The sequence below is a fragment of the Pongo abelii genome, chromosome 3 (genome assembly GCF_028885655.2).
Source record: "Pongo abelii isolate AG06213 chromosome 3, NHGRI_mPonAbe1-v2.0_pri, whole genome shotgun sequence".
Classification (NCBI taxonomy): Eukaryota; Metazoa; Chordata; class Mammalia; order Primates; family Hominidae; genus Pongo; species Pongo abelii.
In genome coordinates this window covers 199668175-199694627 of record NC_071988.2, presented here as the reverse complement: position 1 = coordinate 199694627, position 26453 = coordinate 199668175, and the positions used below count along the sequence as shown (strand labels likewise).

At 38.2% G+C, this 26453-nt stretch overlaps 1 protein-coding gene across 3 annotated transcripts in view; it reads right to left on the bottom strand.

Moving 5' to 3' along the window:
* Positions 1 to 5732: 5732 nt before the first annotated feature.
* NEIL3 (nei like DNA glycosylase 3) overlaps positions 5733 to 26453 on the bottom strand; it is a 58066-nt gene continuing 37345 nt past the window's right edge. The window contains exons 7-11 of one of the 3 annotated variants that reach the window (XM_063723740.1): positions 22326 to 22495; positions 20135 to 20555; positions 19761 to 20054; positions 13236 to 13410; positions 5733 to 10449 (exon numbers count right to left, since the gene is read on the bottom strand). In XM_063723740.1, the coding sequence (XP_063579810.1) occupies positions 10381 to 10449; positions 13236 to 13410; positions 19761 to 20054; positions 20135 to 20555; positions 22326 to 22495 (1129 nt within the window). In that variant the 3' untranslated portion in view covers positions 5733 to 10380. Of the gene's footprint in view, positions 10450 to 10988; positions 11640 to 13235; positions 13411 to 19760; positions 20055 to 20134; positions 20556 to 22325; positions 22496 to 26453 lie in introns of those variants that run through there. The other 2 variants (XM_063723739.1, XM_024246546.2) reach the window with 2 other exon arrangements.

Genomic DNA, 26453 nt, shown 5'->3' with positions numbered 1-26453 from the left:
CACTATTCTTTTTCCAACCTCACATTTCAATTCCATTTTAAATGAATTAACCCACGTATTACAACATATTTCAAAAAAGAAGTCTCACATGTATGTTCTAATATAGTATATCAAAATGTTGTCTAAAACACAAGCAAATACTTTTTCCTCTAGGACAGGGGTCCTCAAATTTGAGAATGCACAAGGATTACCAGGAGAGCTTGTTGGAGAGCAAACATTCCTGGGCCTTAATCCCGGAGAGTCTAAGCAGCTCTAAGCTGGTGCTGATGCTGCTAGTTCACATTTTATTAGCACTTTTACTTACAAGTGTTGCTCTAGGAAACAGCCGTTATAGTAAGCCCACTCTTGGTAAGTTGGGTGAGAACAGGTAATAATTTGCAATGAATGAACAGCACGAAAATAATTACCATTATTAGAGTGGGTTGATTTTAGCTCCAGTTATCATTCATATTTATAACATGCTAGTTCCTTTCCATGTCAAGTAGCCCTTTACAAATTCTCTGTTTATAGGCTTCTCCTAAACTCTACTTGCTTGAAGTTGGCAACTACTCATCTCTTCAGTGCTACCTCCTTTGTGAAGATTCCTTGTGTCCTCCAGGTTGCAATGGGAGTTCTTTTCCCCGTTTTCTCTTTGCATCCTACCTCTTTCGACTATAGTCCTTGTCACATTGGGCTGTAATTGTTACTCTGCATGCTTAATTCCCCCTGAAGACTTTAAACTCCTTGAGGCACTGTTCTTTATTTATACTTTCACAGTGCCTTGCTGACATCATGCACTTAAACATTTGTTGATTGAACGCTTATAAAAATGAGGACAACTAGAGATAAAACAAACGTAAAATATATATAGTAGAACTAATTCTCTGTGAAATTTATGGTTTCTAATTTTATCTATCCATTTTATCCTTGGTAGGCCTATAAATAAACTGAAAACTGTCTGTCAAAAAACAATAAACATGTGCTAAGTGTAATTTCATGATACAAAATCTTTAATGCAACTATTCAGAAATTACCCTGCAAAAGTTTAGCACCATTGATAATCTATTCGTTTATTCTGAGCCATTTTCTTTAGTTTTTTTAATTGTTCAAATTTTTATTTTAATGCATGGTATGAGAAATGAACATTTAAATCAACTGAATTGTATGGAAAAATGACACAGCAAATAAATTAGACCCCTGTTAAAAGAGAAGGTCAGCTAAATGGCCAAACTTAAGGATATAATGGGCACAGATAAACATAGATTCCAGTCTTCTTTAAGAGGTGGCATTCCCATTGCTGCTGATCTCTGGACAGGTGTATAGAAAAGTTGTGTTTGAAGGACTTCAGCCTCTTTAATTATAGTTCCTAGAATATTACAGTGGGAGGGAAACTTTGATAGAACCTGAGGTTCCTTTTAACCACATCTACCCCTGTAGGAGGTCGGTCGCTGAATTTCTCTGATGACATTCCTGGTAGGAACTAAGCACCTCACAGCGTCCTCATTTCATTTTTTTAAATTCTAATTTTTGGAATTTTATTCTTCTTTTTAACAATCAAACTCATGTATCTTAGTTCTGTTTTTCTGGAAATGCATGGAATAAATATAATTCTTTCTTTTTATCTCAGTCTTTCAGATTTCTACAGATAGTTGTCATCTTCTACCTAGCATGTTTTCTTTTATAAAAAAGAATAGAAAAAAAGGAGACTACATTTTTTTAAATTTAGAAAAGAAATACTTACCAAGTATACGTATTAATTCAAATGCAAATATATATTTACCAGTGGTGCTGTATTTAATGTCACTCAGAAAGAATAGACAGGAATGCACAAATCAAATTTGAACTGAAAATACAAACAAGTATGAACGATACACATTCATTAAAGGGATTTACTAACCGACTTCTACTTTTTATCGTATTTTGACTTCCAATTTTACTAGTTTCTTAAATCACTGGTGATATCTTTGTTTCCATATTTTTTACCCAAGAACAATATTTATGTGAACGTTAGGAGTATGATCAGAAGACAATGTAAAATGGCAATATGCCATCAAACGTTAGAATCTGTCTCTCATTTCACAGTGGTACTCCCACCCAATTCAAGACATACCTGATAAACCTCCCTTCCACTTGAAGTCTCCACATCTGACAAAAAATGGAATAGTTGGGTTTATGCAGCTGTTCCTGGGCTAATTCTCTGCAATCATTTCTGATTACTTAATAGGCCATGGTAGGACGTGTGTTTGCTGCTATGTTGAGTTTACACATTAGGCTTTAATGTGCTGATATGGCTAATTGTGCTCACTGCTGCCTGCTAATAGACCATTCCTGAAAATGAGACCGTATCTCAACGGAATTTGCTTGTTTATTTTAAATAAGTAATAACTAAAACTCAGATCCTAGATCCAGTGTTTACCATTTTAAGAAGGCACTTTTTAATGCTGTATCATTTCTAATGCATTTAAATTATTCAGGTTTGAAAAAATGAGTTATTAAACTAAGGAGTCAATAACCAACTCAAGTGCATAGATTTAACATTTTTCCTGCTCTATTCAGTTTCCTAAATTGTTTTCTGGTATTGATAGCAAAATAAATTCTTTAAAATGGTGCCAAACAAGCTGAATGTAATAACATAATAATGAGAAAAATAAATGCATATTACAAGCAGGCAAGTATTTATTAATATGTAAACCAAGACACTCATGCTAGCGATTGTGAGTGACATAGATATGTTAATATGGAAGGTAGATATGGAATTGTTGTAATGAAACTTTGAATTTGTTTTGCAGCTTTGCATTTTATGATAGCATTTAGTACAAAATGCTAGTATATAGTTTTAAAAATTTAGAAGACTGTTCTTATGTTGATGACATATACTTGTGTTTCTGATTACCAAAAACAGATGCCAAGTGCCCATGTAAATATAGATACTTTAGGTGTTCCTCTTCATCCTTCCCTTTCTGTTTGTAGTCACAGGATCTTTTTTTTTTTTCTGTCTTCACTTTTTTCTTCATCACTTCTTTTTGCTTTTTTTTTTTTTTTTCTTGAGACAGGGTCTTGCTCTGTTGCCCAGGCTGGAGGGCAGTGGCATGATCATGGTTCACTGCAGCCTCGACCTCCCTGGCTCAAGCCATCCTCCCACCTCAGCCTCCCACGTAGCTGGGACTACAGGTGCTCACCACCACACCAGGCTAATTTTTGTATTTTTAGTAGAGATGGGGTTTTACCATGTTGGCCAGGCTGGTCTCAAACTCCTGACCTCAAGTGATCTGCCCGCCTTGGCCACCCAGCATGCTGGGATTACAGGCATGAGCCACTGCACCCAGATCTTCATCTCTTTTTAACTTCGTTTTTCCTCCCTCATTATTCTTTTATTAGAGAAGCCAATAAGATTCAAATAATAAATAGAAAGTAGAACAATAGGTTTCTTCCATTCTCTGCTGTTCCCCAGGCCCTCCTTTGAGTACAGGATTTACCCCTTCTTGAATAGATTTCAATGAATGTGACTCTGGAACTACTTGGATCCATCACAGGGTGAAACCATGTGACCCTACAATCTGCTCCTCTAGAAACACTATATATTCAGTGTTTCCATGCACTTGAAGCCACAATCTCTGCTGCAAAGTAGAGAGAGAAAGAGATTAGTTTTTGTAATAACACTCATTGTTCTGATACATGATTTCTATCTAGAATATAATATGTGCCTGGGTTAATCTGAGGTTTTGGATCTCAAAATTCATCCTGTATGAAGGACTTTTATGAGTTCTTTAATGTTTTCCATTTCTAAATTTTTGATGTCTCATTGGAACCATAATACTCACCCCAGCATCTCTTCCAAATACTTTCTTTTTGAACTTCTGGGCTCTGTTCCCTAAACAAAAACAGCTTTTGCACTGTTCCTTCGACCTTTAGTTCCCTTGCTGTAGGGTGTAGTTCAGGTCCTTCTTTAAGGTTATTGTCATTGTTATTTCCTCTCTGAAACATTCCATGAGAATAGTTGTGACACATAACAGTAGCAGGGCTATTAATGATAAAGCTAATAAAATTAACTCAAGAGCTTTAACTGCCAATGCTAAACCCTTCATGTGGATATTTTATTTTATCCTCACAACAGCCCTGTTAAGAACTGTACTGTTATTGTCACCATCTAACAGATGAGGTATCTAAGACTTAGCACACAGTAGCCAAAACTTAGTAAAACATTGAGATCAAGGTCGTATGGTCAAGGTCACCGTCAGGGCTGGTGCAGCTCTTGGGGCCAGCAGTCTGACTCCAGGACTCAATTTTATTCAGAATCTGAGGGACTAACCACCATGCATCCCATCTCCCACACCACGGGTAGAATTGATCATTTTTTTTCATTTGTTTGAGTTCCTCTGAGTCATTACTTTAGCATGTATCCCAGTGTACACTGGCTTGCTTATCTGCCCATGGGCTCCTTAAGGAGAGAGTGATTTATTTATTTTTGTATTCTCAGAACTCAGAACTGGCCCATCCCAGGATCCATTTATGAAATGGGAATTGATTCTTCTTTTACACATTTATCTCCCCATTTTCCTTCATGTACCCTATGATCTAGCCAAACAGGAATACTTCTATTGCTGACACCTTCTTGTGCAGCTGCTCTTAGAGATCTTTGTATATGCTATGCCTACTGCCTAAAATGCCCTTCTACATATGCAAATCCTCATCAAGGTGACATGTCAGCTCTTTCCTATCTCTTTCCTGAAGCTCTCCCAGCTCCTGAATCAGATGTGAAATTTCCCTCTCTGCAACCTTTAGCACTTTGCTTAAAGTGCTTATTTTCCCTTATCATTTCTTCCTCATTTATGTATCTACAAGATGGCTTTAAAAATACCTGTTCCTGAATCTTTCACATAGTAGGTGTTCAACAGAGATTAACTGAATTAAACATTTATTTAAATCAGTTGGCTTTGTTTTCTAAAAAAGGAAGAGGTTCAAAGTCATGGACATTGTAAGATATAATTATATTTACTCATCTCTATATGTCCCTAAATACAGTGTAGATGTGAGGCAGCATTATTTTTGTATCTTCTTTCCCTTTTATTGAATGCATGTCCTTTGGTCTAATTAATTTTGGCCTGTATATCCGTAAGCAAAGTTCTAGAAAATACCAAAAAAAGGGACTTTCATTTACATTACTGGAAAGATTTAACAGCTTTTAGATACTTGGGAATTGTCCAGTAACACTCTTTTCAATGACATTTCACTGCCTTCATGTTTGAATAGCGGTAACAAGGTTAAAAATGTTCAATAGACTGACATTATATTAAACCTCCATCTACGAAGTTTAACAAATATTTACCAAATTTCTACTGTATGCAAAATACAATACTTGGTAAGATTCTGTGAAGAATAAGGAAGAGTCATATATAATTTCTTAAGCAAGTGAACATTAACAAATGCAGAGAGGACAAATACAACATGATGCAGACCATAGTATACTCCAGAAAAGATATCAGTGCTGTAAAGACATCCACAAAAAGAAGAAGTTTCATCTTTTAGGAACCCCATTAGAATACTTGCTTTTTCATTTCCTTGCTCAATTTGCCAATACTGATAAACTATAATATACAATGATAAGTACCTTTAGAAAGTACATGAAAACAGTGGATTTTTAAAAATAAAATAATGGAACTAAAATGTATAATGAGAATTTAAAATGAACTTATGGAAATTTTAACATTGTAAATTTAACATAAATGTTAGAAAAGAAAAATGACCATAATCTCATCATACCACAATTATTTTCATTTGTGTATTTTTTCCCTTTATTTTTCCTACATAGATGACTCTTAGATATTTGTACATATTAAAGACATGCAATTCTGGCTACAGCTACTTTTCCTTAATAAATGAAAAGGAGAATAGCTTATTCAGGGTGTGGGCATTAGTGCTTCACAAAGTTCATTCAAACCATGGCTTGTGTGACACAGACACACTTCCTACTTAACCTACAGAAGTCCAAGTCTCCTTAACTGAAAAATTAGAAATAGCGACACCACCACAACAGCAACAAAGTCTATTACACAAAGTGGTCAAGAGAATTAAGTGAAGTGATCTGTGGCAAATATTCAGCACAGCGGCTGTTGCAAAGAAACGTTCAATAAACAGTGGCTCTCGAAATCACTGTCTTCCTCACAGTCTATCTGACTGTCAGTTTTTTCTCCCATCATTAAAATATTTTATATTCTTGTGATGCTGGTTTGAAATACCAGAAAATGGGCAGATAAACTCCAAAGAGATGAATACCAGCAGACCATACTGCTTCTCCCAAGTTAAGCATAGGACTAACAGATGCAGGCTCTGAAATCTGACAACTCTGTCCAGGTTCTGCTGCTGTGGGAGTCAATGTAGTTGATGTGGGACAATAGTAACTGCTTCCCTCCACCTAGTGGCATAAGGAAACACAGGCACAGAGACATCTGCTCTCCCCAACTCCAGAAACAGCAGGCAACCCAGGGGATCACCTGTGCCCGCAGACTGCACCAGTGGGGATTGATAAGGAGCCACAGCAGCACCAGAAGAAAGAACAGAACTGCATTGCAAGGGCTCTGTAAATGACACTGTCATTGAAACCAAAGCCTACAGTGCAGGCCAGAACCTACACACTAAACCTAAACAGGCAGATGGCATGCTAAAATAGAAGATTAAAATAGGATCTAAACTCTCCTAACATAACTGAAACATCGAGGGTATGATGAAAAAAAAAATCACCTGTCATGCTCAAAACCAGGAAAACAGCCATCTGAATGAGACTAGATACTCAACTGAGGACAACACTGAGATTCGTCAGATTTGGGGATTATCTCAATTTTAAAGCAGATGTCACAAAAATGTTCAAGAATCAATTATACATGCTCCCAAAACCAAAGGGGAAAAAACTAGAACATCTTAGCAAAAAAACCCCAGAAATTATATTTCTAAAAAACCAAGGGGAAGTAATAGAAATGGAAAATATAATAATTGAAATAAAACCTCACTGAATGATCTCAATAGTAGAGTGGAGATGACGGAAAAGATTCAGTGACCTTGAAGACAGATCAATAAAATTTACTCAATTGGAACAAAAGAGAGAGAAAAATAGACTGGAAAAAAGGAAGAGAGCCTCAGGGATCTGGCCTATGTTCCTTGGGGATCTCAATAACAATCTAATAATCTAACGTTTGTATCACTGGAGTCTCAGAAGAATAGGAAGAGTATGGGATTGAAAAAGTATTGGAGGCCGCACGTGGTGCCTCACGCCTGTAATCCCAGCACTTTGGGAGGCCGAGGCAGGCAGATCACCTGAGGTCAGGAGTTCAAGACCAGCCTGGCCAACATGGCGACACTCCGTCTCTACTAAAAGTACAAAAATTAGCCGGGTGTGGTGGCGGGCGCTTGTAATCCCAGCTACTCAGGAGGCTGAGGCAGGAGAATCAGTTGAACCTGGGAGGCGGAGGTTGCAGTGAGCCGAGATCGCGCCACTGCACTACAGCCTGGGCAACAAGAGCGAGACTCCATCTCAAAATAAAAAGTATTGGAAGAGATAATGGTTGCAAACTTCCCAAATTTGGTAATAGATAATTAAAACACGTAATTAACTTTGTACAATTAGAATTAATATGGTAACATTTCACATAAAATGTAGAAAACTCATATAATAGGTCCTTCAATCTCTCCATCCTTTATGATACAGTTGTCACATATATCTACCTGCATTGTAAATTTCACAAGCTAATTTATTGCTTTAAAAGTCCCATATGTTTTAAATAAACTAAGAGGAAAAAATATTTTATATTCCTTTAGATATTTGCAATTTCATATTTTCTGTATTGCCTCTTGAATATTTGGATTTCCATCTGGTTTTATTTCCCTTTAGCATTCACTTCAATGAACATAGTTATAATAGCTGCTTTAAAATCTGTGTTTACTATTCAACATCTGGGCCATCTTAGGGTGGGTCTTGGTTGATTGTCTTTCCTCTAAAAGTGGGTCACATCATTCTGATTGTTCATACGCTGTGTAGTTTTGGACTGTATCCTGAATAGTATAGCTATTATATGGTGAAGACCCTGGATTTGGCATGCAGTAAGTTCTCACTTCACATCATCGATAGGTTCATGGAAAATGTGACTTTAAGCAAAATAATGTAAAACAGAACCAATTTTCACAAAGGCTAATTGATATAAACCAGAGTTAAATTCCTACAGCATATTTCTGGTCACAAAAACATCATCAAACTTCTGAATAGACTTCTAATGTTAAACACTAAAATAAACGTGAGCTGTACATATATTTAAGAAAGATTAATAAAAACAAAATAGTTACTCAAATTTTGGTGAATGAATGCATTCACCCTCCACACTGCAGTCAGAGTCAATTTTTTTTTCTCAGTCACCCAAATTTTGGAGGGACTGATGGTGGTTGTAGTAGTGATGAGTTAACTCACAGAATAAATGTTTGCAAACATTTTGTACTGTGTTGATGTGCATTTGTATGATTATTGTATACTTGGCAAATTTTTATTTTCTTGTAATTCATATTCATTCATTTTCCAACCCACTTATTCCAGTTCTGGGTTGCAGGTGGTTGGAACCCATCCTAGCAGCTCAGGGCACCAGGTGGGAACTCTCCCTGGTCAGGATGCCCTCCCATGACAGGCCAACTCACACTCACACATACACTCACACTGGGACCATGAACATGTGCCAGTTCACCGAAAGCACACATCTTTGGGATGTGGGAGGAACCCAGTGTCCAGAGGAAAACTCATGCAGACATGTGGAGAGCATGCCAACTCCACACAGATAGTGGCCTTGGCTGAGAGTGATTTTTTTTCTTAGTTACAACAAAATGATGTTGAATGAAGTGTTATTCAAGGACCTGCTGTAGTCTTCTAAAGAGTGTTGATGTATTTATCTCAGCAGCAGATTAATTTGGTTAGATTCAAATTGCAAAATCTCTTTCTTACATGGCAGGTCTTATCTTGGCTCAGCTGTTTTTTGTTTGTTTGTTTTTTGTGAGACAGAGTCTCACTCTGTCACCAGGCTGGAGTGCAATGGCGAGATCTCAGCTCACTGCAACCTCCGCTTCCCAGGTTCAAGCGATTCTCCTGCCTCAGCCTCCAGAGCAGCTGGGACTAAAGGCATGCGCTACCACGCCCAGCTAATTTTTGTATTTTTAGTAGAGACGGGGTTTCACCACGTTGGCCAGGATGGTCTTGATCTCTCGACCTCATGAACCGCCCACCTCGGCCTCCCAAAGTGCTGGGATTACAGGTGTGAGCCACCACGCCTGGCCGGCTCAGCTCTTTTATCTTTAGCTTGCTCTGTGTTCAGTTTGTCCCATGCATGTATGGTTCAGTGGTCAATGACATCAGCAGAGTTTCACAGAATGTGGGGCTCCCCCTCTCCATGTCCTTTCTGAGATTTCCCCCTTACTTCTCAGTGGCTGTGGCTGCCAAAATTGCCTGCTGATTCTGTAGATGAGAAATACTTCAGGTTTTCTACTGAAGTTTTGGTTGGCCTACTTGATTGTTTTTGTTCTGCCCTCAGGACAAAAGCTGTAAAAAATGGGAAATCACCTCCAGCTTATTCTTTCTTCTAAATCTCACAGCCCTCAAGAATCTGCCTGCTTTAGTTCACTCTCCAGCGGTGCTTTTGATTTTATCCAGAATCTAGACGTTATCTGTGGGAAGGTTGGGTTCAGCTGGAGCTCACCAGGACACGAGGAGGCAGAAACCCCCACTGAGATTTTTTATGAGAAATTTTGTTATAATAGAATTAAGTCTGAAAGAATGCTGTCTTTTAAACAATCTTTCTTTCCAAACAAGAACTTGTTTTTGTTCTTCTTTGAACCAGAATGCATCTGGTTCTTTGGGCCTCTCAGATGAAAGTTTCTTCAGGCTGGGCACGGTGGCTCACGCCTGTAACCCCAGCACTTCGGAAGGCCAAGGTAGGAGGATCTCTTGAGCCCAGAAGAAACCAGCCTGGGCGGTGTGGCAAACCCTGTCTCTACAAAAAATACAAAAATTAGCCCGGCATGCTGGCACACACCTGTATTCCCAGCTACTCGGGAGGCTGAGGCTAGGGGATCGCTTGAGTCCGACAGGTTGAGGCTGCAGTGAGCCGAGATCATGCTACTGCACTCCAGCCTGGGGGACAGAGTGAGACCCTGTCTCAAAAAAGTTTCCTCATATAGATCCTGTACATTTCTTATTAGGATAAGGATGTAAGTTTATCATATAACCTATTGTTTCATTTACTTACATTTCCGTGTAATTAACATGCACATTTTTGGAGACCAGACTTCATGGAAGTCCTTTTTGCAGTGGACCTTTTTTCCTCTTTATTGCACAATTAGCTTGCAGTTTCCTTCTTAATGTACTCTCTATGTACTTCACGTCAGGGCAGCTAAGATTGTCAACTGTCCAGTCCAGTTCCTGGTCCGTTCTGTAGAGTCACTGCCCTGTTGAGCAATTTGGGTGAAGATCACTCATCCTAGGTTGGTCCTGTCTTTTCAGTGTAGAGTCAAAACAAAATACTTATAAAACTATAAAACATGTTTTGTTCTTGCCAATAATTTCATGTGCTATTAACTTCTATAGCTCTGCATGGAAAAATTAGTGGTAGAATAGGAAAGTGGTTCAAGCCACCTTTGTGCTGTCCTTTAAGAAAAAATAGATTCAACCATCTCTGACAGGACTTTTTTTTACAAGCATACAGAAACACCTTAAGAGTGACTTTTTATCGAGGAGGAACAATCATAGTGATCTGTGCTAAAATTTAAATAAAAGCAGCGGGGAGAAGGCATTAGAAAAATATAAATCAACCTCTCTTAAACACCTACACGCAAGTTCTTCTTTTCTTAAATGTTACTTTTATAGTCTGCATCCCCATCACTTTACATGAGAACACAAATTGGAAGTCATACAAGGTTTGGCATAGCCCCAGCATCTAACAGGAACTTAATGTTGGTTGCACAGAATTTTAAAAATAGACTTCTTCATAAAGGAGATCTTATTTATTATTATTTAATAAAACAAGAAATATCTTTAATCATATATTATAAATAGTGTTAGTACATGAGAAATGTATTCACTACAGACAGAATATCTTATTTTATCGTGTTGCATAATCCTTTCCTAAAAAAAAACACTGCTTCTCCCCATTTACAAGAGACTACAAGCATACTAAAAACACTTTATTGTCATTACTAAATGCATTAAATACACATCCTAAATGGAATATGCTGTATATCCAATGAAATACATAGAACGTTCATCAAGGCAAAAAGAAAACACGTAGCCAACGATGGAAAGATGGCACACACAAGAAAAAAAAAAAGAAGAGTTCTCAAATATTGCAGTAACTTTTCAATGTATCATAGATATTCTACAACTTTTCTATGAAACAGACGAGGACCAAACATTATACACAGTTTGAAGAGACGAAATGCCAGAGAATCTACAGATATTAGCATCCAGGAATAATTTTTATTCCTGGCCCATTTTCTGCCCACTGGAAAAAATTGCACTGTTTTTCCTTCCCAAAAGGACACACAAAAAAATTCTTTCCATTGTTAGGTCCAATCTTCAATACTGTTCTCATGATGCAACGTTTGCCATGGTTGCAGAATGGGAAGGACAAATCTGCCCACTGCAGGAAAAAAAGGTAAATTTACAAGTTTATATAAAAGTTATCATGATGTTCAGGCTAACCCTAGGCACATGTGATTAGTGCCATATAGTCTTCACTGCTGTTATCATTAATTTGACATTGTAAAATAGACAATTAGTCGTCGCCTTTAAAAAAGCTTATATCCTAAAAGAAGCATCTCTTACAAATTTGTTTGAATCACGCAGACAATGGCCATAATTCTGAGCTTCCCTTTGTCTAAAGGTATATTTACAGAAGTTTCTTCACTTTGTTAAGAATAATTGAAAACTATCAAAATCTTGCTGTAATCACCAATATCCCTGCTATAGGTCTGTTTCAGTTAAACCTGTAAGATCAGGTAAGGCGCGGTGGCTCATGCCTTTAATCCCGGCACTTTGGGAGGCTGAGGTGGGAGGATAGCTTCAGCACAAGAGTTTGAAACCAGACTGGGCAACATAGTGAGACCCTGTCTCTAAAAAAATCAAACAACAACCAAAAAAAAAACCCTGTAAGATCAAAGATTTGTCATGATTTTAATATTAAACTTCCTTAGGAAAAGAAAGAATCAAATACTTACCCAGACTAAATTAGCCAGATTCTATTATTCTTACTAATTTTGACCTCAAGAGTGATATGAAAAAGGCTATTATATTTTTAGCAACACCATGAATATTGCTAATAATATTTTCCCATTACATCTATAAAAGCTTCTTGAGGAGGAAATCTGTGAATTTTGTAGGGTAGAGTTACATTGTGTTCAGAGATTGAGGTCTAAAATCACTATCCAGTTTTCCCCGGGAAATTCCTTAAGAAGGTATCACATTGAAGACAGATATTTGTTCTTTCAAAAAGTCCAACCAGAAAATCTTTGCTCCAGCGCTGAAACGTATCAATATTTTCTTTTTTCAGTTCTATTTCAGATGAAGAGTAACTAGAAAAAATATGTATCTCTGAACATTAGAATCACACTCAGCCTGAGATGCTCACACTGAGGAATACCGGAAGTGAGACTGACTAAACGGACCTGAGGTTCTTATCTCCTATCTTAGGTTCATCTTTAGGGACACATCCACAGACTGGAAAGGCAGGAGGAATCGCCTATAGCTAAATTGCTATTGTGCCATCACTTTTTTGGGTCAAGTGTGGTTAAGTAGGATTTGATAAGGTTATTGTAAATCCCAGGCATGTAAATTGTTTTTCTGATAAACTTTATCCAATGCATAAACCAAAGGTTTTGATGTAGCGCTGAAGTCAGGAAGAACAAATTCTTACCTTGGATTATTAGCCACATATGTGCTACTAGTACTTACTAGTCACTCAGTGTCTAACTTTACAAGCTAAGGGCAACACTTCTAGACTTGTGATTATAAATATGATATGCTCTAACAATGTAACAGCTATTATTTTATTAAATTTCTTGTGGCTGAACATCTGAATTTTAAGTTACTCAGCATTCAAGCTTTAGACTGAATGCCAATATGGCTATTTCAAATTTAAAGGTAAAAGGTAAAACTAGGAAAGTATTGCTATTTGTTATACATTAATAACCAAAGCATTTAATTACATTTTAGTAAGCTAGATAAATCTTACACATACTTCAAAAAATCCACATTGTGCTTCTCTAGGTAGAGGACAGGCATAAAACTGCCTGCCCTTGTTTTCCCCATCCTTCCTCACAACTCGGAGAATGCAGAGGCGGTTGTGTTTACTGCAGCGAGGGCTGTCAGGATTTAAGGTACGAGGGCCATCTGTCATACTCATTTGAAGTTCACTGTAATGACAGGTTACAAAATAAGTACAGCATAGAAGGGCTAAGGGACCATTCACACCACTTTACCCCTACATGTCAGAATTTCACTTGTACAAAGAGATTTTATCAAAAAGTGGACCTCGTTAATGTTAGGTCATTATCCAAAAGGCTGTCTTTATTCTTTGTTTTCCCAGGTAATTCTAATTTATTTCCAAAGTTATCTTAGCCACTTCTTTTTCCTCTAAAATATTCTCAAGTCCAGGTTCTCCATTCCCACTGGCCCCAAAGCAGCTAGTCACAATCTTCTCTAATTATTTTCTCATCGGTAGCAAACTCTCATCAATGGCTCTGACAAGGCCATAGAAATCACTCTGCTGTCCACTTTAAAGACAATTTTCTACGCTTTTCTTTGATCAAGGCTACTATAATAGTCACAATCATATTCCTGCAAGAAACAGGCTGCCTGGCAGAGAGCAAAAATGTGAATTTTGCAAAGCTAGCAGGGAAGCTTTATTTTCCCCCATAATTAGGATCAAGAGTATTTGGAGGTTGTCCTCATACCCAGTGTACACAGGCTAGAAGCTGGCCTTGTACTGTAGCTGTATAAACAGAATTTTCTTTTTGAAAAGAAGCTTATTTAAATTTTCTGTGTTGTACATATTTTAGTAATGCCTTTATGAGAATTAGTTTTTTAATAAACTGGTTGAAGAGAAAGTGTTCACATTCATTAAAACCAGAAGTCCCCCTCTTAATATTCCTTTTTTTTTTTAACTCTTTAATGATAAAACAGTTAATCCGTTCTCATCTTTTCAGGAAATATCTAAAGAACAAATATATCATTCTTAAATAATTGTTAAAAATACTTAAAAATCAAAGGTGATTTCCCTTTTTCCTTGCTTCCTAAACTGCATTTTTTACACACCTGTTTCTATGATGCCTCAATGCATCACATCTAATTGAAATGTTCAGAGAATGCAATCTTTTATTTGTGATGAAATTGACTGAAATTCATTTATATAACAGATGCTTAAATATACTGCTTTGAAAATGTTTGCTGGGATGAACTCAAACATTCTGAGGGCAGTTTTTGAAGGTTTCTTCAACAGCCATTTGTAAAATAAGAGCAGCTGCAGGCATTGTTAAATAAACCGTTATCATTAAATTCTTCACCAGCAACTATTTTGATGGTACCTTTTTCAGGGTAGAGGGGTTGTGGTTGTATTTTAGAGTCATGGGTAATACCAAATCAGAAATAGGAAAGCTGAGAGGCAAAGGACTTTTCTTTTCCACAACCTTTCAGTTCAACAACCCCCTCCAAAACTCCATTTCACCAATCTCCAAAACTCCATTTCACCAATCTCCTCCAAAACTCCATTTCACCAATCTCCTCCAAAACTCCATTTCACCAATCTCCTCCAAAACTTTAACTTCAAGAGAAGCCAGATATCTGGACAGTTGTACAGAAGTCAAGAATTTCACAATTAAAGCAAGTGGTTCATAAACAATGCTTTCTTAAACAAAATTAAAGGAGAAAAGATTAAGAATATTAACAAAATTAATGAAATGATGCATTCTTATTAAAAATTGTGTGGACATAAAAACAGTTTTATATATTATCTTAGAGATGGCTGTTTTGGATAACGGTTGAACATTTTCTAACCTATCTGTTTCAACCTAGAGAGCTCCAGGGTTCCACATATCCAGGGAGAGGTTTAGATTCTCTATTAAAGTTTTTCTGGGGAGAAGGGCCAAGGTAGAAGGCAGGATTAAAGTAGAAAGGAGGATCCAAATGTCATCTCTCTGCCTTCATTTCTGCCTTCCACTCCATTTCTTCCTTTAAAAATTAAATTAAAAACATAGCCACAGGCTGGGCGTGGTGGCTCACACCTGTAATCCCAGCACTTTGGGAGGCTGAGGCGGGCGGATCACCTGAGGTCAAGAGTTCAAGAGCAGCCTGGCCAACATGGTGAAACCCCGTCTCTACTAAAAATAGAAAATTAGCCGGGCGTGGTGGCGTGTGCCTGTAATCCCAGCTACTCGGGAGGCTGAGTCAGGAGAATCGCTTGAACATGGGAGGCAGAGGTTGCAGTGAGCGGAGATCGCGCCATTGCACTCCAGCCTGGCAACAGAAAAAGACTCCGTCTCAAAAAAACAAAAAAACAAAAAAAAAAAAGAGAAAACAACACACAAAAAACCCATAGCCACATGTGATCTTATTCTTCGTACTCAGAGTGTGGTCCACTGACTAGAAGCATCAGCATCACCCAGAGCTTGTTAGAAAACACAGACATATCCACCCCTACTCCAGATTGCCTGCAGAATCAGAATCTGCATGTTAGCAGGATTCCCAGGTGATTTGTATGCACATTAAGTTATGAAGCTCTGAAGTAATGTAACCAAGATACTAACGCCACCTGTGATCACACTGGCTCTAAATACGCACAGCTAAACTGAATTTTATGATATAAAACATTATCCAGGATAATTAAATGTTCTCATCAACTGAGGACATCTTAGTTCCTCTTTGTTTTATAAAAACTTCCTAAAATGTAGCAGGTTTCTTACTTAAACGTAGCTTACAGAATCGTTCATTTTAGTGATCGTGACCACCATTTTGAATATGAATGCTGGGTTATAAATGATCTATTAATAGAATAGATCGGGGCTGGCAAACCTTTTCAGATAACATATTTTAGACTTGCTGGTCTTATGGTCTAAGTTTGTCATCACAAAAAGCAGTCATAGAAAATATCTAAACAAATGGAAATAAAGCTTTACACAAACAGGTGTGGGATGGATTTGGCCCTGCTGGCTATAGTCTGCTCATGTACATGTCATTAGAATCAAGAACAATGCCTGAGACATAATAGATTCTCAATACTTATTAATAAATAAAACTGAACAGAGACCAGACAAAAACTATCATCAAGAAGGAAGACCTTACTAAGCACAGATCTGTAATTTTAAGGTGAATATTATTTTTTCTTGGTAAATTTTTCCCAGTTGAACTCAGGGGTGTCCAATCTTGGCTTCCCTGGGCCACAGTGGAAGAATTGTCTTAGGCCACACATAAAATACAGTAACCCTGGTGACAGCTGATGAACTTAAAAAAAAAATCACACAAAAAACTCATGTTTTAAGAAAGTTTACAAATTTGTGTTGGGCTGTATTCAAAGCCGTCCAGCCCACAAGCCTATGGTTGGACAAGCTTGGTTTAACTCATTTTATAGATAGGGTGATTCATTATAATAAAAATACTGTCTGAATTTTTTGGATTAATGGGTCTCACTGAATGTAGATTTTGTCATACAGGATTATTTCAAGGATTAAAACAAACAAAAGTGAAATGACTCATTCTGGATGGTCCCAGGTGGTTCTGAAATCCTTAGACTGAAAACTCCAAGAAGTAACCAAGAGACAAACAAGGACATGGTGTCAGTACTTGCACTGGTGATTAAAGACAGCTTTCAGCATCCCTGATGGCAGCAAATGTGAGAAAATATTAATGATTTTGTTATTGTCATTTCACCCTCCTATGTGAGCCTTTGCATCAACTCAGGAAAAATTTCAACCTAAAACACATGCATTCTTTGAAACTGCATCACTGTGTTTTGCTCTGTGTTTACAGTAATTGGATCGACAACTTAAACTGTTTCTAGTAATCATTCTTAACTGTTTAAAAAGGGTTCAATCATCTAACTTATAAGCCAATAGCTGGATGGAATACACACCTATCTCAATACCAATCAGAAAATATGCCTCATCAACACTGCATGGATTGTGTGGTAATGAGAACAGTAATTAAGAGAACAAAAGTCAAAGTAATTATCATATAATATTAAAGAAAAAATAAACTGGCTATAAATTATGAATGGACCACCTGCTTTAATAGTATTATGTTGTGAGCTTCTGCTAGGCATCTTGTCCACAAGATGAACACTATAGCTGCCAGACAAGGAGAAAAATGAAATAAATGACAGTAATTTGCAATTTATTCCCTGTAAAGTAGCTGGGTGCAGAAGGGCTGCTGGGTGAATTTATTTCATCACTTGACATTTATTCTGCTAGTTGATCTTGATTGATTGTGGAGTCTCAGTCCTGGTGTTCTTATATTCAATACATACACAGGCTGCAGCATTCCTAAGTAATGCTGTGCACTGTGATTAATCATATGATCCTATTACTAATGGCTTATGAAGAAATCATTTACATTTAAGGTTACATTAATGTTTTTTTAAATCCCTAATTCATTAGTTAAATTGTCTGAGATTTTCTACAAAGCATTACGGGAATAAAAATACGCCAAGATATTTCATCTAGGTACAACAAATGCCACAATATTTTAAGACGATCACTTCTACTTCCCACTTGAGCCACGGAACAGAAAAGACTGTTTGGAAATGACTTTCTGCTCCAGGACAACCTCCCAACTCAAACATTCTTAATTAACTCCTTCATGAACTTCCATCGTGAGGCATTAATTACGGTTGAAGTGAAAAGGTGGTGGATTTATCCAGTCAGTTAAAAGTTTAGCCCCCTTAGCTTACTTCAAATGTGAGTATATGAACAAAAGTTAAACAAGTTATCTTAAATGGTTATGAACAAAACATTTAAAAAACCAGTCAAGGATAAATCATCAGGATTAACTGATGGTAAATTTAGAGTTGGAATAGGAAACTTGGAGTAAATACATCTATTGAGCAAAGACTGTTTCAGAATTTGTTATGAAATAAGCTTAAGGATTCCTACAGGTTGCTCTAGTAGGTCCCTCATCCCACTGCTGAGAGGGGGCATCTACCCATCAGTAAAGGCACAGTTAATAAGAGGAAAAGCCAGCGAATCTCAGAATTCCACCTGAGATTACTCTAGGTCCCAACCAAAGTACACCCCTCCATATCCGTAGGTTCCCAATCCATGAATTCAACCAACCTTGGATCAAAAATACTTGGAAACAAAAAATAATAATAATGAAACAATAAAAAATTATACAAAATATACAGTATAACAATTATTTACACAGCCTTTGCATTGGATTCAGTATTATAAGAAGTAATGCACAGATGATTTAAATATATGAAAAGGTGTGCATAGGTTATATGCAAGGACTATGCCATTTCATATCAGGGACTTGAGCATCTGCAGATTTTGGTATCCTGGGGGTCCTGGAACAAATCCCTTGAGGATACCAAGGGATGGCTGTAACTCTTCCTCTGCCTGTCTCCCATTGGCAAGAAAAGACATACACGGGAGGACGACGCTCCATTTATGTGTTATAAATTCTCCACTTATTTAAAAATGCTGGATGTAAGTCAGCTGCTTTCTGAAGAAAAAAAAGAAAGCAGCTGAGAAAAGAAAATGGTGGAGAAATGTGTCCTGTGTTGGAGATATAACATCGGGTTGCCATGGTTAGGAATTCCAGATAAAGGGACTGGGAGGGCCAGATAAAGGCGGAAGGAGGGTCAACAGAAAATTGTTTCAGGAGCTGCCAGTAATCATTAAGGAAAAGAGAGGATGACATTATGTATTAAAATTTCTGTATCACAGGTGACAAAAATGAGGGTGTTCTCCTGGACACGTAGCTGGAAGTCCTATAAAATATATCTGCTCTGGTAGTATTTATTAGTTAGAATTACAACTTTTGAATTTCAGATAAAAAGTAGCAAGTATGCTTTTTAGGACTTTTAGTTAAAGAACAACGCCAGGCGTAGTGGCTCACGCCTGTAATCCCAGCACTTTGGGAGGCTGAGGTGGGCAGATCACCTGAGGTCAGGAGTTCGAGACCAGCCTGGCCAACACGGCGAAACCCCATCTCTACTAAAAATACAAAAAAAATATTAGCCGAGTGTTGTTGCAGTGAAGCGACATTGCGCCATTGCACTCCAGCTGGGTGACAAGAGCAAAACGCCATCTCAAAGAAAAAAATAAAAATAAAAATAAACACCATCTCGCATGACTGTTTGAGATCCATCCACGTTCTTTAACAGAAAGGTCACTACAGGCATCTCAGACCCCTCCTTTTAGAACACAGTATACTTACTAAACTTTTATAAAAAATAGTTCCTCTTTTGGAAGACTATCTTTCATTGGAAGGAGATATTAAAAAATGCTAACTGGTTATTGATAAGCAGTATGATTATGGGTGACAAATATTTTTCTTTATACTTTACAATATTTTCCAAATATTCTGTATTGATCATGTGTATGGTTATTGTCAGAAAAAAAACCCAACTTTTTATACATGTAGGAAATTATGTTTTTCATTTCTTTCCCTTCTCTAACATTATAATCTAGAGAAGGGAAAGGAGAGGCAGACTACTATAATAGTCTTTTAGGGTTTGATTCATGTTACCAAAATAATTCAACTTCCTTACCAAGGGACAATTTCTGTCTTCTTAGAACTTAATGCAACCGGCTGGGCATGGTGGCTGAAGCCTGTAATCCCAGCACCTTGAGAGGCAGAGGTGGGCAGATAACTTGAGATCAGGAGATTGAGACCAGCCTGGCCAACATGGTGAAACCCTGTCTCTACTGAAAATACAAAAATTAGTCGGGCCTGATGGCATGCGCCTGTAATCTCAGCTACTTGGGAGGCTGAGGCAGGAGAATCACTTGAACGCGGGAAGCAGAGGTTGCAGTGAGCTGACATCACACCACAGCACTGTAGCCTAGGTGACAGAGTGAGACCTCGTTTTAAAAAGAAACAAAAAAGCAATTATCTTAAAGACTAAGGTTAAAAGCATCATACCTGTTAGAATATCCAGGGTTGCAGCTTTTAAGCTCTGGTGATGAGTAGTGGGCTGTTTTCAGTTTTTTATGTGCTGGACTAAATAATTTAGATTCTGAACTGATTGTAGGTGATATGTTTACTTTGCTGGATAGTTGAGTTATATCGTTTGTTGCCTTCTTGGAGGGGTGCTTTATATCATTCAAACAAACATCAGTAGGAGGAGAGTTTTGAAACTCCTCATCTAGTATCTGGTTTTGCTTTGTCTTTCTTTCCAAAGTACTGGATTTATTGCTAAAATCAGTCAAGACAAGAGTTGTAGTTCCAAATGCAGTTTTCCTGTTGATCTTGACTTCTGTATGGGATTTTCCAAAAGTATTACACGGGTACTTCATTAAGTGGCTAAAGACAGTAGAATTTTCTTCATTCTTGCACACTGAATCTGGAAGGAGAGATAAGTAATTCTGCAATAGTCCCATAAATATAACATACTGATTATGTGAAACACCTTTTTATTTGATTAAAAAATTTACTTCACTTTATTACAGTGAACTAACATATAGAACTAATAACACAAAGTTAGCTCAGACAAGTCAGAATTAATCATCTTCTGGCTAGGAAATGAAATATTATGTAAAATGCAAAATTTTGACTTACAGAAACCCAGACATGGGTTTAACAAAGATTTATATTTGCTTTTTATTATGTTTAAGCATTTAAAGGTCATTCAGTTATCAGTTTTGCTAATATTAGGCAAAGCATTAAAAAGTGGTAATTAAGAGATGATATCCCATAAAGCTTTAGGTCAGCAGTTAGAGACCTGTTTCTAGACTACTAGGAATGACAAGACAAAGTGAAAGGCTTATTTAAAATAAGTAAAGATGAATTACAAAGACTTAACATCTTTTTTTTTTTTTTTTTTTTTGAAACGGAGTCCTGTTCTGTCGCCCAGGCTGGACAAGGCTGGAGTGCAGTGGTGCGATCTCGGCTCACTGCAACCTCCGCCTCCCGGGTTCACGCCATTCTCCTGCCTCAGCCTCCCGAGTAGCTGGGATTACGGGCACCCGCCACCACGCCTGGCTAATTTTTTGTATTTTTAGTAGAGACGGGGTTTCACCGTGTTAGCCAGGATGGTCTCGATCTCCTGACCTCATGATGCACCTGCCTCAGCCTCCCAAAGTGCTGGGATTACAAGTGTGAGCCACTGTGACCGGCCAGACTTAACATCTATTAAATACAATGTTTCAACAGAGTATCCTAGGATTTTGGAACTGTACTATAATGCATTCTATATTATCATTAAGATGTCTTTCTGACTCAGAAACATTAAAAGAAAATAGTTAATGAGACATATAAATGCATTTCAGAATGTTGAAATCAATGTGGCAACCTAAGATTGTGTTTTTCCCAGGGCTCCGTCTCTGCTGAAGGACACTGAAGAAGGAGGGACGGAAATAGGAGATGCAGCACAGCAAAGCTGTGCAAGGGGTGATGTCTGCCTTTCTGGCCCAGGGAACAAAACACAATATGACAGTTGACACAATGCGGGGGTGCTTAAGTCAGGAATGAACTTTCTCATCTCTAATTGAAGAAAGAAATAACACTTTGAGAACACAATAGAAGCCGCAGCAATGAGATGGCTCTTAATCACAGGTTTCCTCTGAGGTTTTACATGCTCTAAATGCATGAAATCCTGAGCTATAAAGAGTTATTTTGAAGGATTTCAATGAAATCAGTACGATTGTCTGGATAAAGATTTTAATAACAAGGGGTAGAAGGGATAAAGAAGAGAAAAAATTCAGCATTTTTCTATTCCACCTGCGAAGATATTCTTACAGAAATCCTCCCTTTCAATTTATGAAACACTTGGACTGAATAACAAACTTGAAAGTTGCTGAAATCTGCATAAAACAAAGCTTTACTGAATAATTCATTAGAAACAGTAGAGAACAGATGTGATCATCTCCATTTTTTTGAGATACAAAGGCACATACTGTTATAGCACAAACATGCTTTCCCTCCCTGTTAAAAAAAAAATACTCAACAGAATATTAGCATGGTTTACATGTAAAAACTGGCAATTCCTTTAAACCTTTGAGAAAGAAATTGTATTTAGTTATGGAAGATCAAGATGGAGCAAGATATATTCCTGACTTTGTATAACTAACCCTCTTAGAAATGTAACAAAGTCGAAATCAAAATTCAGTCTTACCAATAGGCCTTGAGGTCAAGCAAGCATCACATGCCTTAGAAGAGGGCTTATTGATTAAAGTACACACCACACAGGTCCAGTGCTCTTCAGACTTCCAAGCCACAGAGTCCATAACACGATCCACCCTGCTAGATGTCCAACTGATTATAGTATTTCTAGTCGGTAGCTTGCTATAAGATAATTTTTAAAATTAATCATTAACATTGTTATTATTGCCTTCTTCTTGTCTGGGTATTTTAGAAATGATTACAGAACCATTAATACCCCAATGCTATCTCTTTATTATTGCTTAGAAGTTAGTACTGTATCTTAGAGTCTTTTTTTTTTTTTTTTTTTTTGTAGAGATGGGGTCTTGCTCTGTCATCCAGGTTGCAGTGCAGTGGCACCATTATAGTTCACTGCAGCCTCGAACTCCTGGACTCAAACAATCCTCCCACCTGAATCTCCTGAGTAGCTAGGACTACAGGTGCACATTGGCCTGCTTGGCTAATTTTTAAACTTTTAGTAGAGATGGAATGCTATGTTGCCTAGGCTGGTCTTGAACTCCTGGCCTCAAGTAATCTTCCTGCCTCAGCCTCCCAAAGCGCTGGGATTAAGGCGTGAGCCACCGCACCCGGCCAGAGTAAAATGTTTTCACCTGGACCCTTTAACAACTAATTGTTGTTAAAGTGAGAAACATCAAAAGTTATTTAAGAGTCAAATAATTGAGTAGTTTTTTTTTTAAACAAACCAACTAAAAATATTTGATATCACATTAGGAAATACTTCTCAAATAATGTTTTAAGTAATTGGTACTTTTTCCCAAACAAAATGAAAATACCTTTATTCAATTAAATTATGGGAAAATACACCTATGCAGAAATTAGAGGACTGAAAGATGTGAAAGTTTTATATTTACTTCATGTGCACAGAAAACTCAGGAAACTCTAGAATTTCTCTACAGTATCTGCTGAGCACTATGTAAATTCATTAATTCATAATGATGAAAAAAGATATCTCTTTGTGTTATTTCCCTTCATGTAAGACTGTTTCATGGTGGATAGCCAATTAATAGATTAGCAAGCAAACAATAAAACCCTGATTTTTGGCCACAAACATAAATCATGATTCTCCATCTGAAGTCCTTCATTGACCATGTATTTTTACACAAAATGCCTTTATACGGCTGTGACATAGTCCTACTCTCTAATGCACAGCTAGCTATAGGTCTGGATATAGAGCATGTCACACGGTTAAGCAACCATGGCAGTATCACGGATTCCCTTCATGATCCCAAACATTAATACTGAAAAAAGCTCTTGCAAGTAAAGGCTATGTATCTTACATTTCAGAACATGAGTTCTTTGACTTTCAAAGGTAACCTTGTCTCCTGTGACATTTTGTTCCTTACATATAATTACACTAGTTTTAAAATTCAGGAGTGTCTGGTAAAATAATAAATAGAATAAGAAAATCTGAAAGTAAGATACATCTCATAAGGATTCTTTTATCTTTACTTCCCTTGACTTTTAATGCCACTCAGTATTTATTATCCCTATGGAATATCAGATCTTCTACAGAATTTGTTTATTTGACCTAATCTCTGTCCTCTACTAACTTACTTTGAAAGGCAGCATGATGCATTTATCTATAATTAAACAGACACAATTTAAATGACTTTTAGATTTTCCACGTGCTCCAACTTTTCCCTATTTTCATTTTCTTCTGTCCTAAAAGTTTCCCTGATCATAAGGAGAATTTTATTGTTACATATGGAGGCTTTGGAAACATTCCTTTCCTTACTGCTCCATTTCTTAATCACTCATTAATAAATTCTTCCCAATCTCCACTTGGATGTGTAAGAAGAATCTCAAACTTAATGTTTTGTAGTAAGATGAATAATGGCCTCCCAAAGACATAGGGCACAATTCCAGGAATCTATAAATGTTACTTTATAAAGAAGGAGGGTTTGCAGATGTAATTAAGGATCTTGGCGTAGAGAGATTATTTTGGATTAGCTGGTGGTCCCTTAACCCAATCGCAAGTGTCTTTATAAGACAGAGGGAGGGGGAGATTTGATACACACCAAAGAGAAGGCAAGGAGACCAGAGGCAGAAGTGGCAGCGATGTAGCCACACGTGAAAGAACGCCGGCAGCACCGGAAGCGAGAACAGGAAAGGAATATGATTCCCCCCAGCTCCTCTAGAGGGAGCACAGTCCTACCCACATCTTAATTTTGGTCCAATGAAACTGATGCTGAACTTTTAGCATCCAGCGTTTGAGTGAATGCATTTCTGTTGCTTTAAGCTACCAAGGTCATGGTAATTTACGATGGCAGCCAGCGGAAACGAATACAGATAAAATTCATGACCCACCAGGCCGGACGTGGTGGCTCACGCCTGTAATCCCAGCACTTTGGGAAGCCGAGACGTGTGGACCACAAGAGCAGGAGATCGAGACCATCCTGGCTAACACGGTGAAACCCCGTCTATACTAAAAATAAAAAATAAAAAATAAATTAGCCGGGTGTGGTGGCGGGCGCCTGTAGTCCCAGCTACTCGGGAGGCTGAGGCAGGAGAACGGCGTGAACCCGGGAGGCGGAGCTTGAAGTGAGCCCAGATCACGCCACTGCACTCCAGCCTGGGCGACAGAGCGAGACTCCGTGTCAAAAACAAAAACAAACAAAAAAATTCATGAGCCACCAATCTGCAATTCTACTATTCTATCTCATGTCAGGAAATGGCATCAGCATCACTCAATTCATCAGGCCCAGACCTAGAAGTCATCCTTAATACTTCCTTTTCTCACATCCCACTTCCAGTCCATCAGCAAATCCTGTGGGATCTGGTGCAGATGCAAATTTACATGAAGCAAAAGAAGTTTAACTTTCCATGGCTTGACGTGTCCTCTGCGCACTGGGGTGGGCAGCATGGAGAATGGGAGCCATAACTCAACCACATGCTGGGGGCTCAGAGGACTGCAGGCAGCGGTAATCCTGGCGCCTGGGTGCTGCCAGCATCACCTCACATCTGCTCAGTGCCCAGGGAAAATATTGCCCTGGTGACCTCAAGGAGCAGGCGGACTCTGCCCTGAAGCTTGAGGAGAAGGACCTGAACAAGAGATACTGCATCGTTCCGTGCTCACAGGCCACCGTGATCCAGGCTGCCAGGCCACTCTACCCCTACATCACCCACCCTAACTCAGAAACAACCTGGCACGGGGTGGGGAACCTGAGGCACCTGAGGAAGATCAAAGGGCTGGGGTTCTCAAACTCAAGTCCTCAGGCCAGCAGCATGGGCGTCATGTGGGAACGTGTTAGACACGCAGATTCTCAGGCCCCTCCTCAGACCCACTGAATCCCCAGCTCTGGGGGTGGGACCCGGCAATCTGTGTTTTCACAAGCCCTTCCAGAAAATGCTGGTACACACTGAAGTTTGAGAGGCACTGCTCTCAGGGTTTCCTTACAGAGAGGAAGTACTGCTTGAAGAAAAGATAGAGGAAGCTGGAGATGTGTCACTATCAACAGCCAATTGTGAAGCTAAAAGTTTTCTCATCTAGGCGTAATAAAAGATGTAATGATATTGTTGGTGGTCATATGAAAAGGCAATCAAGGAGTTTGCAGCCAAAAACATCAAGGAATACAATTACACAGCTGTGTCAGGCAGTGAACTAATAATATCTCATTTTTCTGATGTTTGTGGTGTTTAAAAAATATAATTTGTTGTGATTTCTTATTCTAAATATTCACATTAGGACCTAACGTTGTAGTCATAATTTTTTATTGTTTTTCATAAATAAGGCCCCCTAAATTATACAAATTTCTGGCCTTAACCCTACCTCAACTTCCAAAATTATCCTAAATTCAACCTTTTTTTCCCACCACCTCCTCTCTCTTCCCTGTCACCAGCATTTACCACCTGCACTACTGTTGAGAGCCCCCGATGCTGCTGCTTCAGTCTGGTTCCATGACAGTCACTATTCCACACAGCAGCCCAAATCATCCTCAGAAAACCCAAGTCACTTCATGCTGCCCTCCTGCTCAAAATCTCCCAGTGGCTTCCCAGCTCAAAGTATTGGCAATGGTCGCCAGAGTGATTAATCTTTTCAAACATTAAGTCAGTTATTTCACGCCCATTCAAAACCCTCCAA